This window comes from Cyprinodon tularosa, unplaced genomic scaffold (assembly GCF_016077235.1).
Source record: "Cyprinodon tularosa strain WSP-4 unplaced genomic scaffold, ASM1607723v1 ctg1898, whole genome shotgun sequence".
In the NCBI taxonomy this organism is placed as follows: domain Eukaryota; kingdom Metazoa; phylum Chordata; class Actinopteri; order Cyprinodontiformes; family Cyprinodontidae; genus Cyprinodon; species Cyprinodon tularosa.
The window spans coordinates 1-11,819 of NW_024038676.1; the positions used below are offsets into that span (position 1 = coordinate 1).

At 42.1% G+C, this 11,819-nt stretch overlaps 1 protein-coding gene across 1 annotated transcript; it reads left to right on the forward strand.

Moving 5' to 3' along the window:
* Positions 1-3,034: 3,034 nt before the first annotated feature.
* On the forward strand, positions 3,035-6,239 carry LOC119782147 (heat shock 70 kDa protein 12A-like). Its single transcript, XM_038282951.1, has 4 exons — positions 3,035-3,349; positions 3,833-4,057; positions 4,130-4,301; positions 4,479-6,239. Exons 1-4 carry the CDS (start codon positions 3,068-3,070, stop codon positions 5,576-5,578), a joined length of 1,779 nt encoding a protein of 592 aa, XP_038138879.1. The 5' UTR covers positions 3,035-3,067; the 3' UTR covers positions 5,579-6,239.
* The last annotated feature ends 5,580 nt before the right edge of the window (positions 6,240-11,819 follow it).

The following is an 11,819-nucleotide window of genomic DNA, read 5'->3' on the forward strand; positions in this document are numbered from 1 at the left end:
GGGCCATGCCTTCGGCATGTGGCCCCCCAATAAATATGTGCAATAGTAGTAGGTGGGCCATGCCTTCGGCATGTGGCCCCCCAATAATACGCAGAATAAATATGTGCAATAGTAATAGGTGGGCCATGCCTTCGGCATGTGGCCCCCCAATAAATATGTGCAATAGTAGTAGGTGGGCCATGCCTTCGGCATGTGGCCCCCCAATAATACGCAGAATAAATATGTGCAATAGTAGTAGGTGGGCCATGCCTTCGGCATGTGGCCCCCCTAATAATACGCAGAATAAATATGTGCAATAGTAGTAGGTGGGCCATGCCTTCGGCATGTGGCCCCCCAGTAATAATAATAATACGCAGAATAAATATGTGCAATAGTAGTAGGTGGGTCATGCCTTCGGCATGTGGCCCCCCAATAATACGCGGAATAAATATGTGCAATAGTAGTAGGTGGGCCATGCCTTCGGCATGTGGCCCCCCAATAATACGCGGAATAAATATGTGCAATAGTAATAGGTGGGCCATGCCTTCGGCATGTGGCCCCCCAATAATAATACGCGGAATAAATATGTGCAATAGTAATAGGTGGGCCATGCCTTCGGCATGTGGCCCCCCAATAATACGCGGAATAAATATGTGCAATAGTAACAGAAATGTAAAAAGGGCAGAGAGAAATGTAAAAAGGGCAGACAGAAATAAACAGCGGCAAATAAATAACTAAGCTAAAAAAATACAATGGAAGAATAAAACAGACAAAAATATAACATGCACATAAATCAATACCATAAATGTCATCATGATCTACAAGAAATGTCACTATGACTGAAAAAGCTTTGATAGATCAAAGAAAGGCTTCAATTAAAAATATAAAATATGGTTTGAAGGTGGGTCTTCCACCAAGATGAAAGAGCCCCGAGCGCCGGGAGTGAATAAAAGGGGGCCCTTTTCTGCATATAAGTCAGTAGCTCACTGGTGAACAGCTCATGTGTGTTCTGTAAATAAAATTCTCCGGACCTGGACTCAGTTGCCTCTGCCTAATTTTTGATAATAGTTTGAAGACTTTTTCTACAGCTTTTTGAGAACTTTGAATTTTTATAAGACTTAGCTTCAATTTTAAGTCGTAGGGAGAACAGTTTCCACGACAAGTTCTTTTCAAAATATTCTAATAATTAGGAAACCAGTTAGGTCAGTTTCTAGTAATGCTGGTGCTCTGGAAACAACAGTCTTTCTGTAGTACTCAAACTAATAACATAGGGTCAAGACTTTTAGTTTTTTATTTTTAACAACATTTACACAAACGTTCTTGTTTGTTTTTGGCTCCATCAGTTTATTTTTGAATTTATAATATTATATGGAGCATTGTATAAAGTGATTACAATAGATTGTAGGTATATATCTATGTCTATATATGCTGTATGTATATATATATATATATATATATATATATATATATATATATATATATATATACTGTACACCTGTCCAACTGCTCGTTAACACTTAATTTCTAAGCAGCCAATCACATGGCGGCATTTAGGCATGTAGACATGGTCAAGACAATCTCCTGCAGTTCAAAGCGAGCATCAGTATGGGGAAGAAAGGTGATTTGAGTGACTTTGAACGTGGCATGATTGTTGGTGCCAGAAGGGCTGGTCTGAGTATTTCAGAAACTGCTGATCTACTGGGATTTCCATGCACAACCATCTCTAGGGTTTACAGAGAATGGTCCAAAAAAGAAAAAACATCCAGTGAGCGGCAGTTCTGTGGGCGGAAATGCCTTGTTGATGCCAGAGGTCAGAGGAGAATGGCCAGACTGGTTCGAGCTGATAGAAGGGCAACAGTGACTCAAATAACCACCCGTTACAACCAAGGTGGGCAGAAGAGCATCTCTGAATGCACAGTACGTCGAACTTTAAGGCAGATGAGCTACAGCAGCAGAAGACCACACCGGGTGTCACTCCTTTCAGCTAAGAACAGGAAACTGAGGCTACAATTTGCACAAGCTCATCGAAATTGGACAATAGAAGATTGGAAAAACGTTGCCTGGTCTGATGAGTCTCGATTTCTGCTGCGACATTCGGATGGTAGGGTCAGAATTTGGCATCTACAACATGAAAGCATTGATCCATCCTGCCTTGTATCGACGGTTCAGGCTGGTGGTGGTGGTGTCATGGTGTGGGGAATATTTTCTTGGCACTCTTTGGGTCCCTTGGTACCAATTGAGCATCGTTGCAATGCCACAGCCTACCTGAGTATTGTTGCTGACCATGTCCATCCCTTTATGACCACAATGTACCCAACTTCTGATGGCTACTTTCAGCAGGATAATGTGCCATGTCATAAAGCTGGAATCATCTCAGACTGGTTTCTTGAACATGACAATGAGTTCACTGTACTCAAATGGCCTCCACAGTCACCAGATCTCAATCCAATAGAGCATCTTTGGGATGTGGTGGAACGGGAGATTCGCATCATGGATGTGCAGCCGACAAATCTGCGGCAACTGTGTGATGCCATCATGTCAATATGGACCAAACTCCCTGAGGAATGCTTCCAGCACCTTGTTGAATCTATGCCACGAAGAATTGAGGCAGTTCTGAAGGCAAAAGGGGGTCCAACCCGTTACTAGCATGGGGTACCTAATAAAGTGGCCGGTGAGTGTATATATATATATATATATATATATATATATATATATATATATATATATATATATATATATATATATATATATTAGAATTATTTTTCCAAATAAAACTCAAAATCAGTATCTTTTTTTAAGAAATAATCCTTTGTTCAAATTTTAATACTGGTGTGAATTTATCCTTTAATGAGAGGGTTTGTAAACTATCAAGCACAACTGTATATAAAAAAATGCATGTACATTGAAACCATTGAATTACACAGAAAAAAAATGGGTGTTTGCTGATCTTATTGTGGTCTGAAAAGATGACAAAGTAAAGTACAGGCGGGAGGCGTGGTTTACAGAGAAGAATAAATGTTGTCTGACTGCTACTTCCTGGTACAGTGACATTTCTCCTTCCCTGGAATAACAGCAGTTTCCTTCTGCAATGAGTTGCTCCTTTATCATAGCAATAGACTTTGGGACAGCATTTAGCGGATATGCCTTTAATATCAGTCCCAGAGGGAAAGAAAGTGGACCTTACTTAAAAAGATGGGGTAAAGAGTATGGATTCGACACCCCAAAGACTCCAACCTGCATTTTGTTTAATGAAGATAAAACATTTCTTAGTTTTGGTTATGAAGCCCAAATGAAATTCAAGGACATGAGGGGAGAAGAAGCAAAGAAATATTATTTATTTCAAGACTTCAAGATGACTCTCTACAACAAAGTAAGTACAGTACATTATTGGACAATTATGCGCTTTAACATTTACACTCATAAATGCTTCAATTTAAGTTAAACTTCAGCTTAATATTCACCTGCTGAACATTGCATAATTATTCACTGCAATAGAGGGTCTTTTGTTGCAAAGTAAGTTTAAAAAACATTTTTAAACACATAAATAGGGTATGCAAATACAATGATTTCTGCATATCACATCAGAGTTACTGGTTTTTAGTTAAGAGGTAATTTAACATAAATTCTGATTAAATTTGATAAAACTTTTTGACACCAGAAGAGAACAAAAAGGAGAAATTATGGAGATCAATCATTTGTTTAAAAATGTTAACTTGAGAACATTAAAGGGAAATGTACAAAGCCACGATTAAAGAACTATTAATTTCTAAACATTTTGGTTAAAATGATTCAAAATACATCAGGAGTATAGTCACTGCACTGCTGTATCTAAGATCTAAATTAACATTTACAGACACTCAGCAATGATCTGAAGATTGAAGATGCCAGCGGTAAATCTATGGAGGCACTAAAAGTTTTCTCAGAGTCCCTGAGATTCTTGAAGGATGATGCTCTAAAAACCATCAGTTACAACATGAGGGGGAGGAATTTCAAGGCCTCTGACTTCACCTGGGTCCTGACTGTTCCTGCCATCTGGGATCCTTCAGCTAAACAGTTCATGAGAGAAGCTGCAAAACAGGTAAAACCAGATTTAACAGAGATCAATGACGTTCAGAGATGTTCAAAAGGATAAGAGTTTTTTTTCTTTTAGGCAGGTATAGCAACAAAAGGAGGGGAGGAGAAACTGATTATTGCTCTGGAGCCAGAAGCTGCTTCTATCTGGTGTAAGAAGCTTCCACCAGACAAATTCATCTTAAAGAACCAGAGTAGAGAGTCACTGGATCAGTCTCCAGGGACTCGGTACATTGTTGTGGACTGTGGAGGTAATGTCTGTGGTTCTGAGTTATTGATTCAATTAGAAAGAATTTGTAACATCTTTACACACAAGAACATTATAAAAAATGATGGTTATTATTTGCAGTCTGCTCTGAACTAAAACAAATGAATGTGAATAAATGTGGCTGTTTAAATAAATAAACCATCATTATCTGTCCTTTTAGGAGGAACTATTGACATCACTGTCCATGAAGTCCAGAATGGAGGAGCCCTGAAGGAGCTGCACAAGGTCTCTGGAAACAATCTAGGAGGACAAACTGTGGACAGAAAATTTAAACATTTTTTAAGAGAAATACTCCCTGATGGAGTCTGGGATGAATTTCAACTAAACTCTCCCAGTTCAGCTCAGAGAATCATGTATGATTTCACTCGTCTCAAAGAAGCAGATACAGATATTCAGATCAGCTGCCCATTTAAACTTGTGTCATTGGCTAAAGAAAAGTCAGGAACAGAAAACTTCATTAAGTCAGACCTCGGTGCTTCCTGGGATGGTGATTACATCAAAATATCGCAAGATAGACTGAGGTCTTTCTTTGAAGAAAGTCTGAAAGGCATCACCCATAATCTGAGAGAAATCTTTAACTCTGTTCTCAACATTAATTACATTCTGTTGGTGGGGGGGTTTGCTCAGAGTAAAATACTGCAGCAGCACATTATTGATCAGTTTGGACGTCAGTGTGAATTTCTGTGTCCTTTCAGAGCCCAGGAAGCGATTGTGAGGGGAGCTGTAGAGTTTGGTAGAAACCCACAGGTTGTTGTTTCTCGTAAAAGTTCCTTTACTTATGGATTTGCTGCTTGTGAGAAGTTTGATAAGAGGAAACACAGGGAGGAAAAAAAATTTACAGCAGGAGGCGTGGAATACAGTAGAGATATTTTCAATAAAATGGTGGAAGAAGGTGAGGATGTTGGATCAGAGGAAACCAGAGAGTTCCTTTGTTCTCCAGCTAAAGCAGATCAGAGAAACATGACAATGAGATTTTACTGCTCATTTAGAAAAGATCTAGTTTATGTAGATGACTGGGGAGTGGATGAGGTTGGTTCATTCAGTGTAGACATCTCTACAGGGGGTAAAGTCAGGCTAGAAATAATGTTTGGCTCAACAGAGATAACAGCTACAGGAACCAACCTGATTAGTCGAGAGAAACAAACAGTCAAAATAGACTTCATGACCACAGACAGAGAATGTGTCGTTGATGAGGCAGATGATGAAAACAGTGACGGATCCAGTACTGCATCAAAAGAATTTTTATTAGAGGGTGATTAAACACCTTGAAGAACATGTTCCTTTTCCATGAACTTCAAATGTGGCCAAGAACTTTAGAAACTGAATCAAAGTTAAATCAGTTAAAGCATTTTAAAATAAAAGTACTTAAAAAAAAAAAGTAACATGGGAGCTGGCTCGTAGCTCGTCTGCCTGGCTGTGTGTTTCCTGAACGGGGCCGCCTGTGGAGCTGGTTGACAGTTGCCTTTTGTATCTATGCTTTGTATCTATGAGGAACACAATGGGAACTTTATTTTTCTAGGGTTTTCTAGGTTTCTTCTTGCTTGATATTCCTTAGTTAATGTTCATAGCTGGGGGTTGTTTATTGATAGTGTAGCCTTTGTGATATTTTATGATGCAGAAGAGGGTTTTTTGTTTCTCAGGTCCTTTTTCTTTACTGTTTTACATTTTCATTTTATTTAATCTCTACATTACAACTACAACAGAAATAATTTCAGATTGTAGCCATAAGTCCCATTGCTAATATGTACTGATTCTAAAGGATAAGTTACCTGCAGAGCTACATGATGAAAAAAAATTACAGTATTTAGTCTCTCTGATTTAGTAAATGGCATAAATAGGTATTGGTGCTCTGATGAACTGACTATAACCTGCATTTAGCTGTATATGTAATTATTTTGCACCATAATTTACAAATAAATTCTTTAAAAAAACTATAATAAAAGACCAGGCCTCTCTCATGTTTGTAAAAATTTGTACTTTCTCCCATTGTGTATTAATACATATTTATTGATAATTGCATCATGACAGAAATTACAACATAAAACAATTAAGTCTATTTTATCTCCTGTACAGCACCACTCTGTCCTAAATGAATGATCATTTCACTTAAAGGAATCTGATCATTATCTGTAAACCAGTAGATCTTATTTCAATCTGAAAAAACTCACAAGAAGAGAAAAGACAATTAAGATAAATTTATTGATACTATTACTTCTCTTTGGCGCTCAGACCTCGGCAGGAAACATTAGCGCTGAATTTAGATAGATCTGCATGAACAGGAGTAAAGAACAGGGCTGTTTCCCCCCCAGGCCTGAAAGTGGTGGTGGAGTGGAGATAGATGAAGTTGGTCAGTCTGTAGACTGCTGGTTGGAGAGACGGTCTGATTAGCTTTATGGGGAGATGCAGTGGACTGCGTGAGCTGATACTAGAGCTTCACTCAGGGACCTGGAAGATGAAAGTCCAGTTGGATAACACAGGTTGAAAGAACCTGTCCATGATGAGCAAGCATGAAGCGACAGTGGAGAGGGAAAACTCCCCATTGGGAAGAAACCTCGGGAAGAACCAGGCTCAACATGGCGGTCTTCCGTTGGACCGGTTGGAATGACACGGGGAACGCAGTAAGAGTCAAGGAGGATTGACGCTCTGATGAAGCTTTAGCTACTATGGAGGAGGAGGGACTGAAGGGGGGTTGAAACGGGGTCATCTGAGGTCACACAGTGCCTTCACAGCCTGCGCACAGGAGCAGACCAGAGGCCTTTAAAGATGAACTTGGATGCTGGTTGACTTTGGTGGAGGCAAGGTTAAAAGTTGATTGGCTGTTACAGGTGGATGTAGGAGAACAATTAGTTAATTCAGCTGAACTTCTGCCTAGGCTCAAGAGACAGAGCTCCAACTCAATGGAATATTAAAAGGTAAATCACTTTATCTGCTTATTTTTTTGTTTTAAAACAACGATCCACACTAAGCACCTGGAGAAATTTTTTTAAAAAGGTTAACAGTTTTGTTTTGTTTTGTTTTTTAGCTTAATGTGGGGGAAAAAGTCTGACTTTTTCCTACATTATACTCAAATTAATAATAAACCTGTAACTTTTACATTTTAATATATTTTTTCCTTTTTAATTTTTTTTCCAGTGGACCTTATTGTCTTTCATACACACTGATAAAATTCTTTTGGGAGACAAAATTGAAAGAAAAAAAACAATAAACACCTCCCCCCCCCAAAAAAAACAAAAAAACAAAAACCTGCACACAGACACACACACACACACCATAAGCCAGGCCATTTTAAGAGTTTTAAGGACCAAAACCATCACTGTGACTTTTATAAACCTGATTTAATGCCATCTTTTTTAAAGCATCTGCCTAAAACTGCATAGAAATTTGTCAAAAATGACATTCCATTATAACTGAAATGAGTTATCTATCTGATCGATTTCAGTTTGTTCACGTTAATAAAGAATCTTCCACATGCTCAAAGGTTACCTGTGGAGTACCACAGGGATCAGTGCTAGGACCAATTCTCTTTACTTTATACATGCTCCCAATCGGTAGAGTTATTAGAGGGCATGGGATTAATTTCCACTGTTATGCTGATGATACCCAGCTATATCTGTCTATAATCCAGATGAAGCTAACCCATTACATAGATTACAGGCATGTCTGAAGACATAAAAACCTGGATGACTCTTAACTTTCTGCTTCTGAATGCAGACAAAACAGAAGTTATAGTCTTTGGACCAGAGTCTTTGAAAAAGAGGCTGATTAGTCAGTCACTTAATTTTGAGGGTATTAAACTGATTTCAGATAAAAAAGTAAAATATCTTGGTTTTATTTTTGATCAGGACCTGTCATTTAAATCCCATATCAAAGAGGTTTATAGAATTTCCTTCTTTCATCTGAGGAATATTGCAAAAATTAGAAATCTCCCGTCCAGGGGTGATGCTGAGAAACTAGTCCATGCATTTGTTACTTCAAGGCTGGACTATTGTAATTCTTTACTATCAGGAAGTCCACAAACTGTAGTTAAAAGCCTTCAGCTGATCCAAAATGCTGCAGCCAGAGTTCTGATGAAAATGAAAAAGAGAGATCATATCTCTCCTATCCTGGCTTCTTTTCTCCTTCTCACATATAAAGCCTTAAATGGCCAAGCTCCATCTGATATCAGATATCTGATTGTTCCTTATGTTCCTAACAGAGCACTTTGCTCTCAATCTGCAGGTTTACTAGTGGTTCCTAGAATTTCTAAAGTAGAATGGGAGGCAGATCTTTTAGTTCTCAGGCTCCTCTCCTGTGGAACCAACTACCAGTTTTAGTCCGTGAGGCAGACACCCTGTCTACTTTTAAGGCCAGGCTTAAAAGTTTCATTTTTGATAAAGCTTCTAGTTAGAGTGGCTCAGGTTATCCTGAGCTATCTCTATAGTTATGATGCTATAGGCTTAGACTGCTGAAGGACATAGGGACCCCTTTTTCATCATTCTGCTTCATTCTATCTCTATTCTCCCACTCTGCAGAATCTGTTAGTTCAATCTCTAACGTTCTGCTCTCTGCTTTTTCTCATAGTAGCTTCATCTGTGTCATGATCAGGCAGGATTTCTAGCCCAAATGCAGAACTCACAGACACAGAGGCAGGATAAAAGTCCAAATGTTTATTGTAACAGACTGGGTTCTACCTGGGAGGCAGAGAGGACAAAGCAGGTTAGGTTCAGGTCAAGGTCCAGGTTTACAGGGTCAGACATGCAGGCTGGCTCAGGCTTGCAACCATAACAAGTTTAACAATCCGGCTCAGAGTGGAGCTCTCCTCCAGCTTATGAAGGGAGAGCTTAATGAGCAGATGGGGATCAGCTGTTACGGACGAGCACAAGCTCTCAGCAAAGCATCTATGGCGCCCTCTGGTGGGCAAGCCTCTGGATCCCAACCGACAGCAGAACCCCTCAGAAAGGGATCCACATCGCCCTCTGGAGGGCAGACCTTTGGATCCCAACAGACAACAGAAGCCCATAGAAAGGGATCCACGTCACCCTCAGGAGGGCAAACCTCTGGATCCCAACAGTACCCACCCCTCAAGGGCGGATACCAGATGCCCAAAAATAAAAAAACCCAAAAAGAATAGCAACCCACCCAGGGTGGGTGGAGGGGGAACCAGGCAAGGAGGGCCAGGCACAAAAACAGAACAGGCTCCGAAACTCAAAACAACCCACCCAGGGTGGGCGAGGACAGGGAAAGTCTCAGGAAGCCGGCCGTGGGGCCGGAGACAAGGCAGAGTCTCAGGTGGTGGCCGTGGGACCAGAGCTGAGGCAGACGCTCTGGAGGCCGGAGTCTCAGAAGCTGCAGGGACCTTGGAGGAGGACGCCGCCTCCTCTTCTGCTGTGCTGCAACAGGCTCTGAATCAGGAACACAGAAAACCGCCGACTGCGGCTCCGAATCAGGAACACAGGAAACTGCCGACTGCGGCTCCGAATCAGGAACACAGGAAACCGCCGACTGCGGCTCCGAATCAGGAACACAGGAAACCGCCGACTGCGGCTCCGAATCAGGAACACAGGAAACCGCCGACTGCGGCTCCGAGTCAGGAACTGAGGAGGCTGCCGATTGCGGTTCCAAATCAGGAACACAGAAGACCGCAGATTGCGGCTCCGCATCAGGAACAGCAGAGACCACCGACTATGGCTCCACAGTAACACAGGAGACCGCAGATTGCGGCTCAGCATCAGGAACAGCGGAGGCCACCGACTGTGGCTCCGCATCAGGAACAGGGGAGACCACCGACTGATGCTCCAAATCAGGAACAGAGGAGACCACCGACTGCGGCTCCACATCAGGAACAGAGGAGACCGCCGGTTGCGGCTCCACGTACAGGAACGAAGAGGGCTTAAAGGTCCATGGACGGTACAGAGAGGACTCTAGACGGCTCCTAGCTGACTCTAGACGGCTCAGAGCGGGCACAGGGGTCTCCAGACAGCTCAGAGAGGGCTCAGGGGTCTTTAGACGGCTCTTACATTCCTGCATTTCGCGAATCCACTCCTCATGATGTCGACGCCACGCCACCCACCAGGGTGGTGGCCCACAGAAAGGGATCCACATCGCCCTCTGGAGGGCAAACCTCTGGATCCCAACAATCTGGTCTGTTCCTGTTTGGCTGTGACTCCATCCTGGAGAGAAATATCAGCTGTGCTTCTGCCATCAACACCTTTGTTTCTAGATGTCGGAGCTTGGCCTGTTTTCCAGTGTAGTCATGTTTCTCTGACTGTGACTAACTGGATGTGCTCTCTTCATCCTCTGACATGGGAGCTGGCTCGGAGCTTGTCTGCCTGGCTGTGTGTTTCCTGGACGGGGCCGCCTGTGGAGCTGGTTGACAGTTGCCTTTTGTATCTATGCTTCTTTTTCTATGTCTGCTTCTGTCTCCTTGAACCCCAGTCGGCCTCAGCAGATGGCCGCTGAGCCTGGTTCTGCTGGAGGTTTCTTCCTGTTTAAAGGGAGTTTTTCCTCTCCACTGTCGCTACAAGCATGCTTAGTGTGAGGGATTGCTGAAGAGTCAATCAGTTGATGGAATCAGCTGGTTTTCCTTAGATAGAAAACTTTGAACCAATCTGAATGGATGATCTGGTTGAATTCTCTCTATAAAGTGTCCTGAGATGACATGGTGTGAATTGGAGCTATAGAAATAAATTGATTTGAATTACAATCTTCTCAAGTTTGCCGATGTAGCAACAGTTATCTGTATTAAAACAACATTATTAAGATGCAAATGTAAAATTTTAACAGACCATCAGGAAAAAGCTTTTGGTGTTAGAAAATATGATGAAAAAAAAAGGATCTGAGGTTCAACTATCGGCCGGATCCTCCTCTCCATCAACCTGTAGTAGACCTTACCGGGAGGCTGAGGACTGTGATCCCTCTGTAATTGGAGCACACCCTCCGATCCCCATTTTAAAGAGAGGGACCACCACCCTGGTCTGCTAATCCAGGGGTACTGTCCCCGACCAGCACGCTATGCTGCAGAGATGTGTCAGTCAAGATAGTCCTAATACATCCAGAGACTTAAGGTACTCAGGATGAATCTCATCCATCCCCAGGGCCTGGCCACAAAAAGCTTTCTAACTACCTCGGTGACTTCCGCCTGGCTGATGGGCGAGTCTGCCTCTAAGTCCCAAGCCTCTGCCTCCTCTTCGGAGGGGGTGACAATGTGATTAAGTAGAACCTCAAAATACTCCTTCACTACTACTTCATTCGCTGGACAACATCCACAGTTGAGGTCAGCAGCTCACCACTCACACTTTAAACAGTGTTGGTGAAGCACCGCTTCCCCCTTCTAAGACGGCGGACAGTTTGCCTATATGGACTACTCGGACTCCATGTCTCCAACCTCCCTCGCGATCTGGGAGAAAATCATCTGGAGGTGGGAGTTAAAGACCAAACTAACAGAGATCTACCAGATGTTCCCAACAGACTCTGACAGCACGTTAGGCCTGCCAAGTCTGACTGGCTTCCAGTTGGTGATTGG

Coding starts and splice junctions, on each gene's coding strand:
- LOC119782147 (XM_038282951.1), top strand. CDS start 3,068: ATGAGTTGCTCCTTTATCATAGCAATAGACTTTGGGACAGCATTTAGC. Junction 3,350..3,832: donor AGATGACTCTCTACAACAAA/GTAAGTACAGTA, acceptor TAACATTTACAG/ACACTCAGCAATGATCTGAA. Junction 4,058..4,129: donor TGAGAGAAGCTGCAAAACAG/GTAAAACCAGAT, acceptor TTTTTCTTTTAG/GCAGGTATAGCAACAAAAGG.